This window comes from Ahaetulla prasina, chromosome 3 (genome assembly GCF_028640845.1).
Source record: "Ahaetulla prasina isolate Xishuangbanna chromosome 3, ASM2864084v1, whole genome shotgun sequence".
Classification (NCBI taxonomy): Eukaryota; Metazoa; Chordata; class Lepidosauria; order Squamata; family Colubridae; genus Ahaetulla; species Ahaetulla prasina.
Window position 1 is genome coordinate 211312212 of NC_080541.1, and position 26124 is coordinate 211338335.

General features: G+C 48.1%; 1 protein-coding gene across 2 annotated transcripts; it reads left to right on the top strand.

Moving 5' to 3' along the window:
* Nucleotides 1-1405: 1405 nt before the first annotated feature.
* On the top strand, nt 1406-25831 carry LOC131196273 (uncharacterized). Of its 2 annotated transcripts, XM_058178855.1 has the most exons (5): nt 1406-3602; nt 4076-4169; nt 9416-9567; nt 16450-16507; nt 24545-25831. In XM_058178855.1, exon 5 carries the CDS (start codon nt 24565-24567, stop codon nt 25714-25716), a length of 1152 nt encoding a protein of 383 aa, XP_058034838.1. In that variant the 5' UTR covers nt 1406-3602; nt 4076-4169; nt 9416-9567; nt 16450-16507; nt 24545-24564; the 3' UTR covers nt 25717-25831. The 2 variants fall into 2 exon arrangements, with proteins under 2 accessions (XP_058034838.1, XP_058034837.1); XM_058178854.1 differs by having other exon boundaries at nt 1406-4169.
* The last annotated feature ends 293 nt before the right edge of the window (nt 25832-26124 follow it).

Sequence of the window (26124 nt, forward strand, 5' to 3'; positions counted from 1 at the left end):
CTTTATAAAACCCTAGTAAGACCACACCTGGAATACTGCAACCAATGTTGGTCACCATACTACAAAAAAGATGTTGAGACTTTGGAAAACGTTCAGAGAAGAGCAACTAAGATGATCAAAGGTCTGGAGATTAAAACATGAAGAATGGCTGCAGGATTTCAGTTTGGCTAGTCTAAAGAAAAGAAGAATTAGGGACAACATGATAGCAGTATTCCAGTATTTGAGGGGCTGCCGCAAAGAAAAGGGGGTCAATTTATTCTCCAAAGCCCCAGAGGGCTGGACAAGAAACAATGGTTGGAAAGTAACTAAAGAGAGAAGCGACCTGGAATTAAGGAGAAACTTCCTAACAGTGTAGACAATTAACTAGTGGAACAACTTGCCTCCAGAAATTGTGGGTGCTCCATCATTGGAGGTTTTTAAGAAGAGTCTAGACCAGTGATAGTTAACCTTTTTGGCACCGAGAGCTGAAACTGGAGCACGCATGCGGTGGCGCACCAGAACCCTGAAGAGAGCAGCTGGCTCCGAGCATGTGCAGAGGCTAGCTGCTCTTCCAGCAGCTGGTCCAGCATGCATGTGCACCAGCCAGGTGGTCTGTTCTGGGTTCCAGCGTGCCATAGGTTCGCCATCAGAGGATTGGACAGTCACTTATCTGAAATAGTATAGGTTCTCCTACTTGAGCAGGGGGCTGGACTAGAAGATCTCCAAGGTCCCGTCCAGCTCATTCTATTCTATCTAAGCAACTAGATTATTTTGGAAGGTATTACCATACCTCAACTGCAAACACCTGAATGGCCATGAGATGGCAGTAAGGAGACACTAAAACTCTCTTTGGTGTCATTCAGGGCCACTCAGCTTTTTGTAGCCCAAATATGCTATGCCTATTTTTTCCAAAACGTGTATTTATGATACTGTATGTAATACAGATAGTCTTTGACTTACAACCGTTCGTTCAGTAACCAGAGTTACAATGGCACCGAAAAAGGTAACTTATGACCATCTTCACACTTACGGCCGTTCCAACATTCCCATATACATGTGATCAAAATTCAGATGCTTAGCACTTGGCATGTAGTTATAACAGCTGCAGTGTCCCGGGATCATTTTGCAACCTTCTGGCAAGCAAAGCCAATAGGGAAGCCAGATTCATTGAACCACCTTATTAACTGACAACTGCAGTGATTCACTTAACAACTAGAGCAAGAAAGTTACTGCAAAATGCAGCAAAACTAATTTAACAATTGTCTTGCTTAACAACAGAAATTGTGGACTCAATTATGGTTCAAACCAGTGGTGGGTTTCAAAAATTTTCGCTACCGGTTTGGTGGGGGGGGCTAGGTGGGGGGGGCATGGGACTGAGTGGGCATGGCCAACTTGACGTGACACGCCCACTCAGTCACATGATCCCCCCACCTAGCCATGCCCACAGGAAAAGGTAGGAAAATGTTTGGAATTTCCACCTATCTATCTCCGCCCTCCCTTCGCCAGTCACCACCACCCCGTTTCCCCTCCTTTAGCGGCCTGGCCCTAGCCCTACTTCTTCCCCCACCACTGCCTCTTTGTTCGGGCTGCTTACCTTCTGCGATGGCTGGTCCAGAGTCCGGAAGGCAAGCTGACCAGAGTTTTCAGTGGCCCCCAGCCAGCCACCGCTGCTGGAAAGCGGCTGGCAAAGTAGCCTCCCAGCTGCCTCTTTGAGAGCTGCTTTGCAGGTGCAGTGGCTGGCTGCAGGCCACCGAAAAGTACCGGAGATCACAGAAAAGGCTGCTGCCGTCAGCACTATGTTCTTCGTGCATGAATATCCCATTGGGCTTGCAAGGCAATGGGATGCATGTGTGCAAAGAACATGACAACGAACATGGCAGGCAGGGCGAGTGAACGGCAACTATGGAACCAGTTCGAGGGTGTGTGGCCAGCTGGCCATAGCTACTGGTTCGGCGACCTTGGCCAAATTTCCGCCAACAGTTCACACAAACCGATACCAACCAGCTGAATACCAGCTCCTGGTACAAATTCCTAAAAAGTAGAACATCAAAATGTAACAAACCTGGGATCAACTGGGAACGTTCAGCAAATGTTCATAGATAGTGAAGGCCCTTTTTCTGTGTAGACATTTGGGGCAAATTTCAGCTCGATTCAGTATGATGCTTGGAAAGACAGTTTACCATACAGGTAGTCTTCACCTTACGACCACAATTGAGTCCAGAATTTGTGTTGTTAAGCGAGAAATTTGTTCAGTGAGTTTTGCCTCATTTTACAACTTTTCTTACCGCATTTGTTAAGTGAATTACTGCAGTTGTTGAATTAGTGACAAGTATTGTTAAGTGAATCTGGTTTCCCCAATGACTTTGCTGAAGGTAAATCATAAGACCATGGGGATGCTGCAACAGTCGTAAAAGTGAAAAATGGTCATAAGTCACTTTTTTCAGTGAAGTTGTAACTTTGAACATTCACTAAATAAACCATTGTAAGTCAAGGACTACCTGCATTTATAAGGCTGGTTTCATAGTTCATGATCAAATCATTTTAAAGAGGCCTACAGATTTGCTTGGGCGCGAGAAGCACCTTGGAATTAACGTTTCGTGTTTCGCAGTGATTTCCAGTGGTTTCTCAAGATGATTTATTAGAATAGAATAGAATAGAATAGAATAGAATAGAATAGAATAGAATAGAATAGAATAGAATAGAATAGAATAGAATTTTTATTGGCCAAGTGTGATTGGACACACAAGGAATTTGTCTTGGTGCATATGGTCTCAGTGTACATAAAAGAAAAGATACGTTCATCAAGGTACAACATTTACAACACAATTGATGGTCAATATATCAATATAAATCATAAGGATTGCCGGCAACAAAGTTACAGTCATACAGTCATAAGTGGAAAGAGATTGGTGATGGGAACGATGAGAAGATTAATAGTAGTGCAGATTTAGTAAATAGTTTGACAGTGTTGATGGAATTATTTGTTTAGCAGAGCAGTTTTTTCGGGAAAAAACTGTTCTTGTGTCTAGTTGTTCTGGTGTGCAGTGCTCTATAGCGTCGTTTTAAGGGTAGGAGTTGAAACAGTTTATGTCCTGGATGCAAGGGGTCTGTAAATATTTTCATGGCCCTCTTCTTGATTCGTCTTTATTAAGTCTAGTTTAATATATTCAATCCATGGAATAATGAATTTTAAATCTTTTATCAATTGTACATTCTCCATTTTATTTACTAGTATTTTATTTACCATCCACTATGTCCTTTTTCTGCTGTCTTTTATTGTGGTCTCTCATTTTGTTTCTTAAATTTTTTTTTAATAATTGGAAAAAAAAGTGTTTAAAAGCACATAGACACAGACAAATAACAAAAGAATTGCGGAAATCAGCAGAACCCATTTAAAAAGCTATTCTGGCAAAGGTCTAAAACTCAGCAGGAATGACAGTTGCTTTACATCTTTAGCATCTCCCATTAAAAAGGTCTCCAATTGGGGTGCTGGCTGGCTACAATTTCTGGAAATCGCTAGCCAAAATGATTGACGCAGAATCAAAGGCCAATGAAGAATGGGACAGAATTATTGGGGAAGCTGGTCTCCAATTGTGCCCTGTCATCTTACCCATCCAAATAAGGTAAAGCAAGATAAGGAAATGAAAAGAAAATTGACAAACTCAATGTGAGCTTTTAATGAGTGTAGTCATTAGACATGGGCTGCATGGCATGCATACTAAGCAGATCCTGTAAAGAGAGGACCTTGGGGAAGATATGAAAAAGACATTAAAGGAGGGGAAGAAGTCTTTAAGAAGGGATTTGAAGATGAGATTACACCCTCCAGAGCAGTATTTCTCAGTGGGGCAACTTTGAGGATGTGTGGAATTCTAGGAGTTGAAGTCCGCACATCTTCAAGTTGTCAAGGTTGTGAAATACTGGTCTAGAGATTGAAGCGAGGGTATGGAATGTAAAATAACTCTGCCTTGCGTAAGGACTGGAAGCCATCTTTTGCATGGGGTCTTCAGGCCTGCCACATTTACTACTGTGGGAAATTGGGAGGGGGGATTTTATGGGACAGGGGAGATATATAGTCATAATAACATTTCTTTCTCAGAGATTCAAGGACATCTTGCCCTGCACCTGGAGGGATGCGACTGGGAGGCATCTCCAGATGGGACAGTGCCTTGATTGGACCATGTGATGGACATGTGGGTGCTGGGCAGGGACCTGGACTTTCCTTTGGGTGGCGAAAACCTGGAAGCTTTCAGATTTGGGTTTTCCCAGATGTGCCAATATGACATCTCTAATAAAATGGAACTTTGAGGAACTTCAAGCTTCGGAGTTTTGTTTCATTGGGGGTGTTACTTGGAACCCTGACAGCTTGATTTTTATTTTGAAAGATGTTGTTTGGATAGGCGGTCAAGATTGTTAATAAATTTTACAACAATAATAAAGCAGCATTCCTAGAATCCCTGCATTGTATTTCTTGACCTGGCCTATTTCTCACAGGGATGTTAAAGCTCTGCGCATGCGCAAGATGGCGCTGTTCTGAAGACTCGGCTCCGGCGAGGAAAAAGGCCCCTCCGATGCTGGCAATGTCCTGACGGCCCGTCTAGCCGCTTGCTGTCCCCGGCCCGGGAGATCTCTTTTCGAGCAGCCATGGGAGAGGTCTCTGGACCTTCTCTTACACATGGCTGCCGAGAACGAGGCCGGGTAGGCTGGCGGTGGATTCGGAGGCCATGTTCTGAGGCTCGGAGGTGGGGCGATGAGTCGGCGTTTTCTAGCCGGCCGTTTTTCGGCCGATTCGTCTCGCTGGCGGGCCTCTAGCCTTGGATTCGTCTTCCGGCCCTCTTCTGACTATCGACTTCGGACTTTGGGGGTTTCAGCCTCTGCAACTTGGATGAGAGCGGAGGTATTACATCTACCCTTACTACTGCCATCTGCCTCTTGTGCCACGGTTTGTTGGCTTTCTCCCTGCTGCCGGATTGTGGACTTGGCAGCCTTCATATCCTCCAGCCTCTCGGAGAAGTTTAGCCTTTATATGGGCCTGGCCTCTTGGGGATAAGGCTGGAGAGACCTGGCCTCTGGGGTGGTTAGGATTTATTCCTGGCCATGTCTGAGGGGGTTGTTGGAGGTTTGCGGGAGATGATGGAGGCATTCCGAGCGGTTCCCCTGTAACCAGTCTGTGGTTGTGACTGTGATAACATCATCCATGCCCCCTCGGCCTTTTGGGACTTCTATGGCGTTTTGGTCCTATTAGGACTTTTGGGGAGACAATGGGACTTATTTGGGGACAGAGGAAGACGGAGGAGGATGTGCCCAAGGACTGAGTGCCATCTCCCTCACCCCGGTTCCAGGATGTTTTGGACTATACACCCGACAGAATACCACCTAGACTGTCATTTGGTGCCTATCGCTGTTCCATTCTGCGTCCGTCCTCATTCTGGACTAGTACCATCTGCTACCACCTGCCATTCGGAGATGGAGCTTTTGTTTTTGCCGATTCTTAGTCTCAGCTGCTACGCACTATACTTATGATGAACTCTTGCGCCTGCGAGGTGCCCCCGCCTCGCAGGAATGGCCCTCCTCACTACCGAGGGCCGGCCTCCATGACGGGTCTTGGGACCCACAGAGGTGGCATGCGAAAAAGAAGAGCTTGTGGGGTTTTTTAGAGAGGGAACTTTTAAGGGGTGGGAGGGTAAGGGCGGGCAATGGGGGTAACCCGTCGGGTAAGGAGCCAGTCTCTGCACATGCTCATGGCGGTCTTTCTTTATCAGGTTCGGAGGTTATGGGGTGGAGGTGTTCCTATTGATGAGGGTGGTTCTATTGACACGGTAAGTGGGAGAGGCAGATATGGCGGAAGCGAGGGTCATACCAAGTTTCGGGAGCGCGTGCTCGATGTCTGAAAGCGATCACGCTCCGACCCCTTGGACTTCTCCCGTTCCCGGATGGTCAGGATCCTCAGAGCCCGGGCCTTCGTTGATGTTGTGCAATGCTCGGTCCGTGGTGAACAAAGCCCCTTGTTTGTGATCTTATTCAGGGGGTTCCATGGACCTTATAGGCATTACGGAGACCTGGTTGGGCACGGAAGGGGTGTGCCTCGTTGAGATGTGCCCGCGGGTTTCCGTGCATTCCATCAACCGAGGCCCAGGGTAGGGGTGGTGGGTGGCGGTTGTGATTAGAGAGAGTCTAGAGCCGAGGGAGACCACTGTGCCTCAGATTGCCGGGTGCGAATCCTCTTGTGAGATGGGGTCATAGGTGTCAGATGGGTTTGCTGATCGCGTACCTGGCTCCTTGCTACGTGACAGCTGCCCTGCCCGAGCTCCTGGAGGTGCTGGCCGGGTGGTAGTTGAGACCCCAGACTTTTAGTCATGGGGACTTTAACTTGCCATCTTCCGGCCCGTCATCGACAGCGGCTCGGGAGTTCACGGCTTCCATGACGGCCTTGGACCTGACCCAGGTAATTGATGGCCCTACTCACATTGGGGGTGGCACTCTGGACCTGATTTTTCTCTCTGGTCAGTGGTTGAGAGATCTGGACTTAAAGGAAATAGTCACTGAACCTTTGTCATGGTCAGATCACTCTCTTCTTCGCCTGGACTTTCTGACCGCCATTCACCACCGCAGGGAGACGGAACCGATCCGTTGGTCCCGCCCCAGGCGCCTGATGGACCCGGATGGGTTCCGGACGGAGCTTGGGCCATTTCCTGAGGGTCTGGCTCACGGCTCGGCCGAGGAACTTGTTGCGGCCTGGGAACGGGCCGCGGCGGGGGCCTTAGACCGTGTCGTGCCTTTGCGGCCTCTGACCCGGCGCAGGGCCCAACCGGCTCCTTGGTTCTCCGAGGAGCTGAGGGGGATGAAGCGCCGGAGAAGACGCCTAGAGAGTTCCTGGAGGTCTAGCCGCTCGAAGCTGATCGGACACTAGTGAAGTCCTATACTAGGACTTACCTAGTGGCATTGAGGAAGCGAGGCGAGCTACGCCTCCTCATTGCATCGGCAGATAACCGCCCAGCCGCCCTGTTTGGTGACTCGCTCCTCCTTCATCAGGGGAGCGGGATGACCCGCTGCAGGGACGGGCTGAGGAGTTTAACGGTTATCTATACGATAAAATCGCTCAGCTTCGGGATGGTCTGGACCAAGATTGCGGTGATGCGGGTGAGACGCCGAGGGTGGTCTTGGCGACATTATTTGGGATGAGTTTGACCCTGTGGCTCCGAGGACATGGACAGGTTGCTGGGTAGGTTGAATGCCACCACGTGTTTACTGGACCCGTGCCTCCTGGCTGGTGCTGGCCACCGGGAGGTGACACGAGGCTGGCTCCAGGCGATTACGATCGCTTCTTTGGTGGAGGGTGTCTTCCGGCCGCCTTGAAAGAGGCGGTGGTGAGGCCCTCCTCAAGAAGCCTTCCTGGACCCGCTGTTTTAGGTAATTATCGTCCGGTCTCCAACCTTCGCTCGGCGAAGGTTGTAGAGAGTATGGTGGCATATCAGCTTCCCTTGCACCTGGATGAAACTGTCTATCTAGACCTGCTCCAGTCCGGTTTCCGACCCGGTTACAGCACGGAGACGGCTTTGGTCGCTTGGTAGATGATCTCTGGAGGGCCAGGGATAGGGGTTGTTCCTCTGCCCTGGTCCTATTAGACCTCTCAGCGGCTTTCGATACCATCGACCATGGTATCCTGCTGCGCGGTTGGGGGATTGGGAGTGGAGGCACCGTTTATCGGTGGTTCTCCTCCTATCTCTCCGACCGGTCGCAGTCGGTGTTGACAGGGGGGCAGAGGTCGGCTCCGAGGCGCCTCACTTGTGGGGTGCCGCAGGGGTCGGTCCTCTCGCCCCCTCTGTTTTACATCTACATGGAACCGCTGGGGGGGATCATCAATGGTTTGGTGTGAAGTATCAGCTGTATGCGGATGATACTCAGCTGTACTTTTCACACCGAACCACCCCAACGGTTATCAAGTGCTGTCCCGGTGTCTGGAGGCCGTACGGGTCTGGATGGGGAGAAACAGGCTCAAGCTCAATCCCACCAAGACAGAGTGGCTGTGGATGCCGGCATCCCGGTACAGTCAGCTAAATCCGCGGCTGACCATCGGTGGCGAGTCATTGGCCCCGATGGAGAGGGTCCGCAACTTAGGCGCCCTCCTGGATGAACGGCTGTCTTTAGAAGAGCATTTGACGGCCGCCTCCAGGAGAGCGTTCTACCAGGTTCGCCTGGTACGCCAGTTGCGCCCCTTTCTGGACCGGGATGCTCTATGCACGGTCACTCACACACTCGTGACGTCCCGCCTGGATTACTGCAATGCTCTCACATGGGGCTCCCTTGAGGGGCATCCGGAGGCTACAGTTAGTCCAGAATGCAGCTGCGCTGGTGATAGATGGAGCCCTCGTGGCTCCCATATGACACCTATCCTGCGCAGACTGCACTGGCTTCCTGTGGCCTTCCGGTGCGCTTCAAGGTTTTGGTGACCACCTTTAAAGCGCCCATGGCATTGGGCCGGGTTATTTACGGGACCGCCTACTGAGACCGAATACCTCCCACCGTCCCGTGCGCTCTCACAGAGAGGGTCTCCTCAGGGTGCCGTCAGCGAGGCAATGTCGTCTGGCGGCGCCCAGGAAGGGCCTTCTGTGGGGCTCCCACCTCTGGAACGATCTACCCCGGACTTGGTCAGCTTTCGGACCTTCGGACCTTCCGCCGCGGGCTTAAAACATACTTATTTAATTTTGCAGGACTGAGCTAGATTTTAAATTTTGGGTTTTAAATTGGGTTTTATTTCTATTTTTTAATTGGACGGGCTTTAGAATAAGTTTTTTAAATGTTTTATATTGTATTTATATTCTATTTATCTGTTTTTAGTGCCTGTAAACCGCCCTGAGTCCCTTGGGAGATAGGGCGGTATATAAATATGATTAAATAAATAAATAAATAAATAAATAATGACGTAAATCCTGAAAGCCCATCCAAGGCTTATTCCTCCCTGTCATGACCTCTTCTACTAAGTCTTTGGCCAGCCATCAGAATTATACCTACAACCAATGGGATGCACAAATTTAAGGAAAGCTGCACTCTCAGAAAGAAAATCTCAAAAAGTCTCATTTTCACTGTTCAAGAAGCGCTTTCTGGCATTTCAGGAGATAATAGCATCCCTCTAGCTTTTGGGACAAGAATAATAAAAATTCTCAATTTGTGGTACCATCTTCTCCTTCTTCCAATGAGTTCAGGATGATAAGAAGTGTCACTTCATCAGGCTAAACAGGAATTGGCCCCCAAGATCCATTTCTCCAGTATGATCTGAGAATAAAAACCGTATTTTTCCGTGTAGAAGATGATACTTTTTCTGAAAAATATTTGCCTAAAAATGGAGGGGCATCTTATACATGGTGGAGGGGACAGGAGGAGAACCTGCCAATACCTTATCTCTGCAAACTATCCTCATGAGTGAAACTTCTGATTGCAGAGACAAGCTAATAGGATTCCTCCAATCATGAGTAACTGAGGTCTGCTGATGCTGCAGAGAGCGTGTAGCCAGTGCCCACCTGCGTCAGGGAGCGGTAATGTTGGAGCGTTCTGAACCCATACAAATGTCAGAAAACAAAAAAATAGGTACCGGTAAGCGAATGTCTTATTTTACAAAATAAATGTCTTCTATTGAATGTTTAAAAAATTGATTTCTGAATTTTGGGTAAGAAAAGCAGGAGGCGATCTATACATGGGGATGTCTTATAGACGGGAAAATGCGGTAAGTGAACATAATGCTTCCTTCTGACTTCCGTGGTTCACGTGATGGGGTTCTTGGCTGAGTATGGAATGTTCACACAGCCACTACAGCTTAGCATGATTTGAAAAGAACGTCACTGTAGGTTGTCCACCAAACCTTAGGCTTCAAAGACTTATATGGTGTGACCTCTATCCAATGGATGAAGACCCTCTTGTAGCCTTGCAGAAGACTTCTGATTGGTCAACCAAGACAATTCTGGCTTGACTCACCAGTGAAGAAATGACACAGGAATTCTGTCACAAAGGCTTGTGCAGAGGCTTGGATTTATCCACCCTTTGGAGATCTTCCACCGCTGCAGCTGGCGTGGTGGCTGCAGCCGGCAACACAGCCATGACAAAGAAGATGCTCTTCTGATTCTCAACTTGCCCATTTTTGTTTTTCCCCTTACCAACCATGGCTGTGCCGGGGGACAAGATGTACAACAGTTGCCTCCCTTTTGGTGAGACCCATCAGAAGCTCTTAGCCACCATTCTGATTGTGTTGGGCCTTTTTGCTTTACTGGAATATGCCGTTAAACTGATTGCCTTGGTAAGCAAAATGAATCAGGTGGGTGTTAACGCATGTCCTCACAAGCTGGATGGGCTGCAGGGAATATTTGGCCTTCCGAATGGTGGGCATCGGGTGAGCATCACTAGGCATTAAGGCACCGAGGCTTCTAGGAACTTCTCTACTGGATCTAAGAGCCTCTTCTGGATAAAAGCCTTTCTGCTGAGATGCTTCTTCTCCAAAGCAAACGATCATAGTTAAAACAAGGTTTGTTCTTTCCTGGGTGATGGTGGTGAAGGCGTGAATTAGGTCTAGGCTTACAAGACAAGTAAATAGTGAGCACTAATGATGATCACTAAGGGATGTGGTGGCTCAGGGGCTGAGACACTGAGCTTGTTGATCGAAAGGTTGGCAGTTCAGTGGTTTGTATCCCTAGTGCTGCTGTGTAACGGGGTGAGCTCCCGTTACTTGTCCCAGCTTCTGACAACCTAGCAGTTCGAAAGCACATTAAAAATGCAAGTAAAAAAATAGGGACCACCTTTGGTGGGAAGGTAAGAGCGTTCCGTGCACCTTTGGTGTTGAGTCATGCCGGCCACATGACCACGGAGACATCTTCGGACAGCGCTGGCTCTTCAGCTTTGAAACGGAGATGAGCACCGCCCCCTAGAGTCAGGAACGACTAGCACCTATGTGCGAGGGGAACCTTTACCTTTACCTTTACCGATGATCAAGCTGCAGCATGTTTCAACAGGAAGCCAATTTGGTTAATCCCAGAAAAAAAATAAGTGGTCTCAACCTGATCAGTACTGGGATATCACCAGAGCAGGGGTGTCAAACTCACGATGACACATCGTCACGTGACGCATCACAATTTTTTCCCTCTTTGCTAAAATGGGGATGGGGGTGGCCAGCGCGTGATGCATCCCACCCACGGGCTGCAAGTTTGACACCCCTGCGCTAGAAGATCAGCACAGTAGACTAGAATGGGGAACTAAAGAAACTTTGCAAGATGGCAATGAAAACCAAGATGCCAAGATGGCAAAGGGCACTTGAAGTCCTAAGTATCCTAAGTATCAAGTAGGTATGTCTAGTTTAATAAAAAGAAGGGAGACATGATAGCTGTGTTCCAATATCTCAGGGGTTGCCACAAAGAAGAGGGAGTCGGGCTGTTCTCCAAAGCACCTGAGGGTAGAACAAGAAGCAATGGGTGGAAACTGATCAAAGAAAGAAGCAACTTAGAACTAAGGAGAAATTTCCTGACAGTTAGAACAATTAATAAGTGGAACGACTTGCCTGCAGAAGTTGTGAATGCTCCAACACTGGAAATTTTTAAGAAAATTTTGGATAACCATCTGACTGAGATGGTGTAGGATTTCCTGCCTGGGCAGGGGGTTGGACTAGAAGGCCTCCAAGGTCCCTTCCAACTCTGTTGTTATATTATATTGTTATATTAAGTTGACTGAACAAAGTTTTACTTTTTAAACAAACAATAAGAGGAAAAAACAGTTCTTCTAAAAAGGCCCGTTATAAAGGTTTTCCTTACAAAGAAAATCCTGAGGAATTGCCTCAGAATCGAAAGAAATGAGACATAGGAGGTCCAGACACAGATCTCCCAATAATTCAATTTTCTAAAAAACAAAGCCACTCAGCACTGACTAACTATTAAGTTACCCATTATCATGGGTGAAATGCTCTCGGTTCTGACCGGCTCTGGTGATCCGGTAGTGATCGTGGCCGGTGGTTCGGCGATCCAGTAGCAATGGCGGAGCAAAGCTCCACCCACCTGCCCGGGTGTCATTACTTCCTGGTTTTAACCAAGAAGTAATGTGTTTTTTACCTTCTGCGCATGCACAGAAGGTTTTGCGCATATGCAGAAAGTCTGTGCGCGCATGTGACGTGCGCGGGCAGCATGTGCACTTCCGAACGGGTAAGGAAGGTAAGTAGATTTCATCCCTGCCTATTATACTTTGCTTTCTCCTATGAGAGTCAGAGGGATGTACATTTAATATTAGTGAGAGTGTTAACAATTACAAAAACACTATTCCTATTCCCATAAAAAGTTTCTAACACAACAGGCTTCTTTTATTTGCCAACATTTTGGCCCTGCAAAAATGTGAATATGAATTAAAGTGACAAAAAGCAGACCTAGATAAAGGAGAGGAATATAAATTGATTGCATTTATACAGCTGCCCAACTCAAAGCGACAAATAGCAGATCCGGATAAGGGAGGAGGATGTATACAGTATTTATTGATTTATTTATTACAGGGATTTACACAGCCGCTGAACTCATGAAGCATGGGCAGCATACAAAAAACATTAAACAAGAAAAAAAAATCCCAAAGCGTACATCGTTTGTAAAAATAACTCAAATATGCAAAATGACGAACTGACAGAATAGATTACAACAACCGATGCTATAGGGCATGAGATTCTAACCTTTTGGCTTGCCTGGGCCACATCAAGTGAAGAGGAATAGCCTTGGGCCGCATATAAAATACATAACATAGTTTTATAGTATAGAATCACATAATGTTAAAAGTTTATGATCTTGTGAGGTCACATTACTAGAGGTCCATGGCTGCATGTAGACCGCGGGTTGTGGGTTGGCCGTGCCTGCTGTAGGGGATTCTACTCATCTAGACCCAAATTTTTATTTTTTATTTATTTATTTTATTTATTTGTCACAACAGTATATATAATCATACGTATGAAATAACTATATGATATATAAGCATAAATATAATCATAAGTATGTAATAACTTATGATGGGCCAGGATAGCTCAGGCAATAGAGAAGCCTGTTATTAGAACACAAAGCCTGCAATTACTGCAGATTCGAGCCCGGCCCAAGGTTGACTCAGCCTTCCACCCTTTATAAGGTAGGTAAAATGAGGACCCAGATTGTTGGGGGGGCAATAAGTTGACTTTGTAAAAAATATACAAATAGAATGAGACTATTGCCTTATACATTGTAAGCCGCCCTTTCGGAGAAGGGCGGGGTATAAATGTAAACAAAAATAAAAAATAAAAAAATAACTATATGAAATTGGATACAATCAAAGGGAACATTTGGACAGGAATGGTAGGCACTTTGGTGCTCTTATGCACACCCCTTACAGACCTCTTAGGAATGTCTAGGAAGACCGCAGTCTTCACTGCCTTGCTAACGGCAGAAAAGATGGAACCAGTTGTACATTGGAAAGAAGACAGTTCCATTGGAAGGTGCACATCACTTTGGTACCATCACATGGCAACCCTTAAAAATGAGGGGACCAGCACCATAGCATCCTCATGGGAATTTATGGTGCAAGCAGATAATCTTCTGAATAGGTGGTCCCACAGTTATCCCTGTCCTATATCATGGAGGGTTTAAGGTGATAACCAGCACCTTGAATTGCATCCTATTGCAATACAGCTCTCAAGCAATCATGTTACTTGGGTATTATGACCTGTGCCCCTGGAGGCTTCTAAATGACCTTCAAGGGCAGCCCCACATGGAGAACAATGCAATAATCCAAATCAGGATGTAAATAAGGCATGAGTCCCCATGAGCAAGGTCTCCTGATGTCATTTATTTGTAAAATTTATTATACGGTATAAATCTTATCCAGGCACTACTAGACCCAGATTGAATTCTTCTTCTCCAAATTGCTGTCGTGGCCCAATTCTAGGAGCCCTACAGCCGTTGAAAAACTAAAAGTAGAAATTTCAAAGATGCTTTTTCAAGAGGCAACTGGACTTCCTGGTTTTTCTTTGAAGACGTTTCGCTTCTCATCCAGGAAGCTTCTTCAACATCGAAAAAGCTTCTTGGATGAGAAGCGAAACGTCTTCAAAGAAAAACCAGAAAGTCTAGTTGCCTCTTGAAAAAGCATCTTTGGGACAACCATGACCTGGATAACTGAGAATCTCCATAGACATAAATGTAGAAATATTGGAGAATCCAAACTGTGATTTCCTGAATTCCCCAAGTTTTGAAACTAAATAATGACTCTTCTTGATAAATAGAACAGGTTGTGAGAGTGTTCATTCATTAGGAAGACATGAGGAACCTTTACTGTCCCAAATTTGGACCAGCCACTGATACTCAGAACAGCAGTGTCAAGCAGAGGGCTAAATGATGCTGTTGTTAACAGATGATGCTGTTAATATGGCTCTGCACTACATCCTACAACATCTTGAGTCTCCAAAGACCTATGCAAGGGTCCTCTTTGTAGACTTTAGTTCAGCATTCAATACCATCATTCCAGACATTCTTCTAACTAAGCTAAACCAGCTACAGGTACCGGAACAGACTTGTAAGTGGATCACAAGCTTCCTAACAAACAGGAAGCAGCAGGTGAAGCTAAGCAAGATCACATCAAATACCTGTACAATTAGCACAGGGGCCCCCCAAGGCTGTGTGCTCTCCCCACTTCTCTTCTCTCTGTATACCAATGACTGCATCTCCAATGATCCATCTGTTAAGCTACTGAAGTTCGCAGATGATACAACAGTGATTGGTCTCATTCGAGACAATGACGAATCCGCATATAGACGAGAGGTCGAACGACTAGCCTTGTGGTGCAACCAAAACAATCTGGAACTGAACACACTCAAAACCGTAGAAATGGTGGTAGATTTTAGGAAAACCCTTCCATACTTCCACCTCTCACAATACTTGACAACACAGTATCAACAGTAGAAACCTTCAAATTTCTGGGTTCTATCATATCGCAAGATCTCAAATGGACAGCTAACATCAAAACATCATTAAAAAAGGACAACAAAGAATGTTCTTTCTGCGCCAACTCAGTAAGCTCAAACTGCCCAAGGAGCTGCTGATCCAATTCTACAGAGGAATTATTGAGTCTGTCATTTGCACCTCTATAACTGTCTGGTTCGGTTCTGCAACCCAACAAGAAAAACACAGACTTCAGAGGATAATTAGAACTGCAGAAAAAATAATTGCTACCAACTTGCCTTCCATTGAGGACCTGTATACTGCACGAATCAAGAAGAGGGCCGTGAAAATATTTGCAGATCCCTCGCATCCTGGACATAAACTGTTTCAACTCCTACCTCAAAACGACGCTATAGAGCACTGCACACCAGAACAACTAGACACAAGAACAGTTTTTTCCCGAAGGCCATCACTCTGCTAAACAAATAATTCCCTCAACACTGTCAGACTATTTACTGAATCTGCAGTAATTAATTTAATTAATCGTTTCATAGTTCCCATCACCAATCTCCTTCCACTTATGACTGTATGACTATAACTTGTTGCTGGCAATCCTTATGATTTATATTGATATATTATCATCAATTGTGTTGTAAATGTTGTACCTTGATGAACGTATCTTTTCTTTTATGTACACTGAGAGCATATGCACCAAGACAAATTCCTTGTGTGTCCAATCACACTTGGCCAATAAAATTCTATTCTATTCTATTCTAAACAGGCCAATTGCCAACCCATGCATTGGGTTTAAAAGGACAAATATAGAGAGAGGCATCCTGCCCCCTAACTATACTTTCCAGCATCCCTTCTTATATGCTATACTGTTGGGGAAGCTGTGGATTGTAGTTGGATCCCCAGTCCTACTCTGGGCAGTTGTGGATGTGGTAGTTGTGTCTATATGCAATGACTAATGTCTTTATGATTCCGTATTGGTTACTTACACCGATATCCAAAAGCATCTATATTTTGTCCTTTTTATTAGAAATAGGTATTTGCTTTCCACCCAGGCAATGAATAGGAGGAGGAAGCCTTCAGGAATGTCCAACTAAAGAATGGAAAGCACCCTCCGACATGCCACCAATAGACCAGCAAAGGCCTATTCCCTGGGCTGCCCATTCTTCCTATTCCAGCTAATTTTCGTGTTATAATTGCAGCAGTTCTGGGCAATCACCTAGATCAGGGGTCTCCAACCTTGGCAACTTTAAGCAGCAGAGCTGGCTGGGGAATTCTGGGAGTTGAAGTCCTCCAAGCTTAAAGTTGCCAAGGTTGGAGACTCCTGCATTATGCTGTATAGAAGCATAGACCCCTGACCTAGATGGAAAGTAACCACAGCATCATCTCATATAATTTGACAAGTTATTCCAATTTTACTCAAGAGCATAGGAAACTTGGTTAGTGGAGGGGTCTGATGAGCAATGAAACATTGGGAAAGGCCCAAACTATTTCAGTATGTTAGGTTGCTTAATTTAATGCCATCTTTTTTTCTTTCTCTCTCTCTCTTCAGTTATGGATTACCTTTCCCCCATTCCTGAGGAAAATATATGATTCTTTCTTCAAGAAAGGTATTTTATAGATGTATAAAAAGTAGGAGGGAAACAACCAAATTCCCTTTTCTTTTCCCCCAGCCAATTTTTTTCTCTTCAGCCTTCACAAACCATCAGCTAAACTCACATATGACACGGAGTTTCAATGAGATCTAGTTGGCTTTGCTTTAACATGCTGCACAAAATCACACAACCATAGCTTATTCAATACAGCATTCAGTAAACTTGGCTTAATACAAGCTATGAACTAGGTCACAGAAAACTGGGGTAATTCATAATCAAAAATACCAAAAGATCCTACTCAAAGAAACAGCGGAGCAGTAAAAAGTCTCAGTAAATTGTAACATTACTTTAACCATGGGTAAAGCTAAGGAAAATCCAAGATTCATTTATTTATTTATTTTATTTATTTGATCATATTTATATACCACCCTATCTCCCGAAGGACTCAGGGCGGTTTACAGGCACTTAAAAAACACATAAATACAATATAAAAACAATTAAAAAACTTATTCTAAAAGCCCAATAATTAAAAATATAGGAATAAAACCCAATTTAAAACCCATAAATTTAAAATCTAACTCAGTCCTGCGCAATTAAATAAGTATGTTTTAAGCTCGCGGCGGAAGGTCCGAAGGTCTGGAAGCTGACGAAGTCCGGGGGGTAGATCGTTCCAGAGGGTGGGAGCCCCCACAGAGAAGGCCCTTCCCCTGGGCGCCGCCAGACGACATTGCCTCGCTGACGGCACCCTGAGGAGTCCTTCTCTATGAGAGCGCACGGGTCGGTGAGAGGTATTCGGTAGCAGTAGGCGGTCCCGTAAATAACCCGGCCCTATGCCATGGAGCGCTTTAAAGGTGGTCACAAAACCTTGAAGCGCACCCGAAGGCCACAGGTAGCCAGTGCAGTCTGCGCAGGATGGTGTTATCACGGGAGCCACGAGGGGCTCCATCTATCACCGCGCAGCCGCATTCTGGACTAACTGTAGCCTCCGGATGCCCTTCAAGGGGAGCCCCATGTAGAGAGCATTGCAGTAATCCAGGCGAGACGTCACGAGTGCGTGAGTGACCGTGCATAGGGCATCCCGGTCCAGAAAGGGGCGCAACTGGCGCACCAGGCGAACCTGGTAGAACGCTCTCCTGGAGACGGCCGTCAAATGATCTTCTAGAGACAGCCGTTCATCCAGGAGGACGCCTAAGTTGCGCACCCTCTCCATCGGGGCCAATGACTCGCCACCGATGGTCAGCCGCGGATTTAGCTGACTGTACCGGGATGCCGGCATCCACAGCCACTCTGTCTTGGAGGGATTGAGCTTGAGCCTGTTTCTCCCCATCCAGACCCGTACGGCCTCCAGACACCGGGACAGCACTTGATAACCGTTGGGGTGGTCCGGTGTGGAAAAGTACAGCTGGGTGTCATCCGCATACAGCTGATACCTCACACCGAAACCACTGATGATCTCACCCAGCGGCTTCATGTAGATGTTAAACAGAAGGGGCGAGAGGATCGACCCCTGCGGCACCCCACAAGTGAGGCGCCTCGGGGCCGACCTCTGCCCCCCTGTCAACACCGACTGCACCCGATCGGAGAGATAGGAGGAGAACCACCGATAAACGGTGCCTCCCACTCCCAATCCTCCAACCGCGCAGCAGGATACCATGGTCGATGGTATCGAAAGCCGCTGAGAGGTCTAATAGGACCAGGGCAGAGGAACAACCCTATCCCTGGCCCTCCAGAGATCATCCACCAACGCGACCAAAGCCGCTCCGTGCTGTAACCGGGCCGGAAACCGGACTGGAACGGGTCTAGATAGACAGTTTCATCCAGGTGTAAGGGAAACTGATATGCCACCATATTTCTACAACCTTCGCCAAGCGAAGGTTGAGACCGGACGATAATTACCTAAAACAGCCGGGTCCAGGGAAGGCTTCTTAAGGAGGGCCTCACCACCGCCTCTTTCAAGGCGGCCGGAAAGACACCTCCACCAAAGAAGCGGTCAGAATCGCCTGAGCCAGCCTCGTGTCACCTCCTGAGTGGCCAGCACCAGCCAGGAGGGGCACGGGTCCAGTAAACACGTGGTGGCATTCAACCTACCCAACAACCTGTCCATGTCCTCGGAGCCACAGGGTCAAACTCATCCCAAACAATGTCACCAAGACCACCTCGGGCCTCACCTGAGTCACCGCAATTTTGGTCCAACCATCCCGGTTGAACGATTTTATCGTATAGATAACCGTTAAACTCTCAGCACGCCCCTGCAGCGGGTCATCCCGCCCCTGGTGAAGGAGGGAGCGAGTCACCCAAACAGGGCGGCTGGGCGGTTATCTGCCGATAATGAGGGAGGAGGCGAGCAACGCCGCTTCCTCAATGCCACTAGGTAAGTCCTAGTATAGGACTTCACTAGTGTCCGATCAGCCTCTGAACGGCTAGACCTCCAGGAGCTCTCTAGGCGTCTTCTCCGCGCTTCATCCCCTCAGCTCCTCGGAGAACCAAGGAGCCGGTTGGGACCTGCGCCGGGTCAGAGGTCGCAGAGGCACGACACGATCTAAGGCCCCGCCGCCCGCTCCCAGGCCGCAACAAGTTCCTCAGACGTGCCGTGAGCCAGACCTCAGGAAATGGCCCAAGCTCCGTCCGAACCTCTCCGGTCCATCAGGCGCCTGGGACGGAACCAACGATCGGGTCCGCCTCCCTGCGGTGTTGGATGGCGGTCAGAAAGTCCAGGCGAAGGAGAGAGTGATCTGACCATGACAAAGGTTCAATGACTATTTCCTTTAAGTCCAGATCTCTCAACCACTGACCAGAGACAAAAATCAAATCGAGTGTACCACCCCCAATGTGGGTAGGGCCATCAACTACTTGAGTCAGGTCCAAGGCCGTCATGGAAGCCGTGAACTCCCGAGCTGCTGTCGATGACGAGCCGGAAGATGGCAAGTTAAAGTCCCCCATGACTAAAAGTCTGGGGGTCTCAACTGCCACCCCAGCAAGCACCTCCAGGAGCTCGGGCAGGGCAGCTGTCACGCAGCAAGGAGCCAGGTACGTGACCAGCAAGCCCATCTGACATCTATGGCCCCACTTCACAAAGAGGGATTCACACCCGGCAATCTGAGGTACAGTGGTCTCCCTCGGCTCCAGACTCTCTCTAATCACAACCGCCACCCCCCCACCCCTACCCTGGGCTCTCGGCTGATGGAATGCACGGAAACCTGGCGGGCACATCTGCACCAGGGGCACGCCCCCTTCTGCACCCAACCAGGTCTCCGTAATGCCTATAAAGTCCGCGGCACCCCCCTGAATAAGATCGTGAATTAGGGGGGCCTTATTGGCCACGGACCGTGCATTACACAACATCAGCCGAAGGCCCAGGCTCTGAGGGTCTTGACCATCCGGGGAACGGGACAAGTCTGGGGGCTCGGGGCGCACGATCGCCTGCAAGCATCGAGCGCGCACCCCCTTAACACGATCCGAGCCCCCACTTCCACCAAATCCCCCACTTCCACCAAGATGAGGGGTCCTTGGTGCTTTGAGCTTGGTTGTTATCTTGCAGACCTTTTATTACCCAAAATGTTAATCAGAGCTAGTAATCCAGCCATCCACTCTCCACTGCAGAACAGTCCCGAACCTGGCCCCATGCCCGAAAGTGCCTTGGAGCCGGGCCTGCTGCCAGAAAGTGACTCGGAGCCGGGCCTGCTGCCAGAAAGTGACTTGGACAGTGAGGGGGAAGGGCCGTCAGGACTTACCTCAGAAGCTCCGGCTTCCCTGGATCAGCTCCAGGAGCCAGAAGCAGGCCAAGTGAAAGAGATAACAAGGCCTCCTTCCCCTGACTTTTTCCCCCATCCAGGCCACGCCTGCAGACCCAGCGGACAGCAATCAGGCTTGGCTCAATCCCAGGTTTCGTAGGCAGGAGAGAAGGGAACAACAGAAGCAGGGGAGGGGCAGGCCTAGGAAGTGCTGAGTCATGGAGCCACATCCCACAGGATATAAAAGGTAGCAAGAGCTGGTGTGTCTCTTTGTATCAGGCAAATCCACGGATTGACTAGAGCTGAAGGTTGTGACTCACCAGCGTCTTGGCAGCTAACGAGGGCTCTTGGCAGACGCTGGCTCTTTTGTTGCCAGAGCTGATAAGAGCCGGCTAATTAAGCCATCGTTCGGACGGAGGCAAGGAGGACATAACAGAATTCTACAGAAAGACCTCAACTATAATAACAGGTGATGTCAACGATGTGAATTTTTTGTAGCCTTAGAACAGTGATGGTGCAACTTCAGCATTTTCGTGTGCCAGCCTGCATGCTGGAAGTGGCACGCGAAACTACCGTGTGCCGAGTGCATGGCCTCGCCAGCTCCCGTCGCGTTCCTGTGCTCAAACGCGTGCCAGTCAGCTGGCCATCACGCATGCGGTGCTGGCGACCCTGGAAGTGCGGCGGTCCATCGCGCATGTACGAGCCGCCAACCAGAAGGCCGGGTGCCAGCTCGCGCATGCGTGATGGACCGCCACATCTCCAGGGTCCGCTGGCACCACACACACGACAGCCAGCTGACCGGCGCACATTTGAGCACAAAGATGCGCCAAGGAGTCGGTGAGGCCGCGCATTTGGCACGGGACACTTTCACATGCTGCTTCCAGCATGTGTGCCATAGATTCGCCAACATGGCCTTAGAAGGAGCATTTAAAACTGCTAAACTTCCCAGAGGTCCAAGAAAGCTTCAGACAAACCATCATTCCACAGATCAGAGAAGACAAGAACAGGATCAACTTACAACAGAGGATAGAACAGCCCTTAGAAGCCTAAAAAAAGGGACAGACCAGTGGCTTGGTAGGCATGACAGAAGGATATTGCAAAATCTTCATTCCCACCACTCCAGGGGAAGGATATTGCAAAATCTCCATTCCCACCCCACCCTGGGGCCAGCCAGAGATGGTATTTGCCGGTTCTCCAAACTACTCAAAATTTACGCTACCAGTCCTCCAGAACCTGTCAGAACCTGCTGTATTTCACCCCTGGGCCAGACCATCATTATCCTTCCAGCAAAGGCTGAATCACGTGTGGACAGATTATAATATCTACAAAAAAAAAACCCCAAAAGAATTAAAGACTACTATCACTGGTACTGTTACTTAGTTTGGGTAATGAAACATCTGCAAGAAAACAACCAAGCTCAGCAACAGCAGCCTCATTTCAGCCCCTGAGCTGAAAATATTCCCCTTTATTGAAAACCCAAAACTATCTCACCCTTGAACTGAAAACAAAATTGAGGCATCATGGGGAACTTGGCAGAAAACAATTGCCAACGCATGTTTGTGTCACCATTAGGTGTAAAGCGTTAGGGAAAATAACCCGAGGGCCTTTCTCTACTGCTGATACAAAGGGCTGTTTGCGTGAAATGGCAAAAAAAATTAGGCAGCTATCCCTATTGCTGATTCCCTATCCTGCCACCGCCTTGACTCACTGCTGAACTGTGCCATCCTGATTTTGACTCTGCGTATGATAAGCAGGAACGGGTTGATTCCTCAGGCTTTGCTCTTCTCCTCCTGCTTACGTCCACCAATCATGGTGCTGCAGTGAAGCAGGAGAAATGTGGCCACAGGACCTTGTCATCTTCAGTCTCCCCTTCACTCCATTCTGAATAAAGTTGGCTTGTTTGAAAGAACAAGGAAAATAGGTCCGAGTAATGAAGGCAGCTGAGTCATAGGGACGCTTATTTATAATAATTCCATTCACACCCAAACACACACCTTTCTTCAGATAGGCAACAAATGCCAAATTCATGGGTATTTTGGCAATGGGTTGGGGAGGGGAGTCAGGAGGGTTTGGTCCTGTCATTCCACTGTTACTATTTTAGCTATGTCCTAAAATGGTAACGGCTGTAGATTTAAAGCACTTATCGCACAGCCAGCTAAACAATGTAATGCTACTAACATCAGCATGTTTTTACTCTCTGGAAGTAGAATAATGGGGCAGATGAGGCTGGTCAGGGAGTGGGGTGGGGGGGGAGCTCTTCCTATTAGCCTGAAAGAGTAAAGTTTAATTCCAGTTCCACCCACAGTTGTTCACCTTGGACAATGATTGATGAGAAAGCGTAATACATCATGCACAACTTCTATCTGAATAGGGCAGTGATGGCTAACCTTTTTGCCATCGCGTGCCGGGGGGGCGGGGAGATTGCGCGCATGCGTGCCCACACCCATAATTCTATGTGCCCCACCCCCATGCATGCGGCCCCCTTGCTCCTGGCACGTGATGGCCCAGTAGGCCTGTTTTTGTCTCCTGGCTCCAGAGCCTTTCTAGGAGTCTGGGAGGGGGGCGAAAACGGCCTTCCCTACCCCCACCCCCGGAGGTGTGACCGGAAGTTGTCAAAAAGGCAATTTTTGGCCTCTGGAGGACCTCCAGGGGGGTGGAGAAGGCCATTTTCACCCTTCCCAGATTCTAGAGAGGCCCTGGAGGCTGGGGACAGCAAAAACCGGGCCTTCTGGTCCCACTAGAAATTGGCAAATGAGCCATCTTTGGCCTCTGGAGGACTTCCAGGTGGATGAGGAAGGCCATTTTGTCCTCTCCCCCCAGACTCCTAGAAAGGCTCTGCAGCCAGGTCAGAGAGAAAAATGGGCCTTCCCCACCATCCCCTGAGGCCCTCCAGAGGCAGGAAACAGCCTGTTTTCCTAATTCTGGTGGGCCCGGAAGGCCCAAAAATCAGCTGGCTGGCACACGCATGCATGCCGGAGCTGAGCTTGCATGCCCACTGATATGGCTACGTGTGCCATCTGTGCCACAGGTTTTCCATCACGGGAATAGGGGAAATACTGTTCACTGCACAGCTAAGGATGGCCTACAGCTGTCTCACTCATGAGTCAGGGAGAAGATTGGAAAGGTTTTAGGGGACAAAGCAGTGGTGAGATTCAAATAATTTAACAACCAGTTCTCTGTCCTAATGACCGGATGGGTGGGTGTGGCCAGAGGGTGTGACAGACAGCACTGGGCCTCCTGCACACACACACCCCTGGGAGCAAAAACAGGCCGCGGGAGGACTCCAAGAAGGGGCGGAGCGGGGCCAGCCAGCAATTTAACAACCAGTTCACCCGAACCGGCTAAATTCCACCACAGGGACAAAGCCAGAGGGAAAAAAGGATGCTTGACAATGTTGATGTTATGGTTAGGTGCAAATGGGAAATGGATTTAAGATTAGATTGTGAACTAATCGTTAAGATCTACTTTTGCCATACTGATGTGCCTTGCAGATGTTTAGACTACAATGCCCATCACATCCTAGCCAGCTGACTGCTTAGAACAATAGAAAGAGCACATGAGTGATTCAGAGAGAGTGAATAAGGAAGTATCTACATTGTACTTTCTAATTTCCCATGGTGGCTCATACCCACTTTCCACAGTCAGCAATTAACCCCATAGTTATACCGATGACCCCATAGCTAGGGGTCATCGGTATAGGAGGGGGCGTAGCACATGATCCCGCCAGGTCCAGGGAGATCACTTTGCTGAGCCTATGGATCAACTGTGGGTTTGTTTCACGTTCTCTTCACTGTTCTTCCAGAGAATTCTAGGAAACTGATCTTTCCTCCCCCTCCCATCTGACATTCATTGCTTCCATAATAGGTAAAATAATATGACTAGTTCTTGTCTATTGCTCGGTCAAGAATTCAATAAATTGTGGGTACAAAGCACTGAGTGAGCCACAGCTCTATCAGGCAAGCTCCCAGAGATGCTGGGAGATGTAACTCAGCAAGAATATTGCTGAATTACACCTCCAGCTGTTCCAAAGGTGTTTTTTTTTTTCAAGAGACAACTGGACTTTCTGGTTTTCCTTTGAAGACGTTTCGCTTCTCATCCAAGAAGCTTCTTCAGCTCTGACTTTTATTCCCACTATCCTTGTCAGAGCTGAAAAAGCTTCTTGGATGAGAAGCGAAACGTCTTCAAACTAAAACCAGAAAGTCCAGTTGCCTCTTGAAAAAAAGCACCTTTGGGACAACCAGACACCTCTAGCTGTGAGATGCCTTTCGTAATTTTCTTGCCCATTTTCAAGGTTTTTAGGCTGCTTCTCCTTGGTTTGCAGGCAGTCGACTGCTCAAAACCATGAAGATTCTCTCCAGCAGCAAGAGGCTATGGAAAGAATCGGCCCTTTTCAGAAGCCAGAAAAAGTCCTCAACCCTGCGCTTCCGTTGCATTGTAGATCCTGTGAAAGTGACTGTGAAAATCGGCAACCCCCATGAATCCAAAGCCTTCTCCACTCAGCTGGGCAGGAAAAACAAGGCCTACTATTCTGGGGAATGGTCAAGCCACCATGACACAGATGACAAGAAAGCCAGTTGGCACAAGAACCACCAACACATCCAGGACAGCCAAGGAAGCTCCCACCTGTCTGACCCCGAGACTCCCCAGCCGGCGTGTCCTGTGGGATCGGTGGCTTCCTGGGTCCGTTTCAGCTTCAGCTCACCAGTACGCACCCCTGACACGGTAAACAGTTCAGCCAACTATGGTGTTTTGGCAAGGAGCCACCAAAGGGCCACGGGCGATAAGCTGCAGAGTTCGGAAGTGACAGGAGGTAGTTCCCACGGGCAGCGCTTCTTGACACGCTCGGTGGGCCTCAACACAGATGGGCCTGCTCCCCACCACTTACCTCAGCCCCATGAGCCCTTTCATCATCCAACCAGTGAGACCAATTTCATCCCCAGCCCAATCTTACCTGGTCCCCGGCGGGTGCTGTATTCTACCTTTGCTCCAGATACGGCATCTAGAACCCACCTTAATGCTGAGGAATATGTCTACCCACATTCTCCCAGAGGTCATCAGCCCCGTCTTGGCCTAGAGTGGCATCAGCACTTGCCAGCAGCACAGCAAGCAGAGGTCTATGTCTATCTGGTCAGTCCACCCCACCCCAGAGCAGAACACCGTCCTGAGCAACCCAACCAAGCATTCCCAACCTCTCAGGCCATCTCCAGGAAGGAAATGCTGGAGAACAGAATCTCCCTTAACCAGAGCAGGGGTGGCAGTAATCAAGGCCCTGCCGTCCAAGGGGGCAGCGATTCCAATAAGCCACGCAAAAGCATCTGGGAAAGGAAGCGGCAGAGAAGATCACTGCAGCCAACCTCAGACCATGAGAAGTTAGTAGGGACCAACGGTGGAGTTAACGTCGGGACCCATGAGCCGTTTTCTCATAGCCCATCTCTCTTGGTTGATAGAGGGAAGGAAAGTCTTGATGCGACTCCACCCAACATTGCCAGCTGAAGATACCCAACGGTCCTTTTAGGCTCTGGAGAGCTGGCGGAATTCTTGAGAAAGGAAGAAACAGCCTTTCCTGTTGCTTCCCTCAACACTTTGGCGTATATCTGGGGTCATTAAAATAAAGGCAAAGCACAAAGCATTTATGACGTGTAATTCATAAAGCACCATATTGGTGTGGTAAAGGTACAAAACCTGTCCCGTTGATAGGCTAATCCAACATGATAGCCCAAATCGTCAGCAACTGGGTCCCAAAGGAGCTTTTTTTTTTCCTCCAGGAGGCAACTGAACTTTGTTTTTCTTTGAAGATGTTTATCATCACCTGAAGGCATCATCTATCTCCAGTCTACAACACTGGAGTGAAATCCAGCAGTTTCTGACAGGTTCTGGAGAACCGGTAGCAGAAATTTTGAG

What these genes read in the sequence shown, in the direction of transcription:
- LOC131196273 (XM_058178854.1), top strand. Translation starts at nt 24,565, where the DNA reads ATGAAGATTCTCTCCAGCAGCAAGAGGCTATGGAAAGAATCGGCCCTT.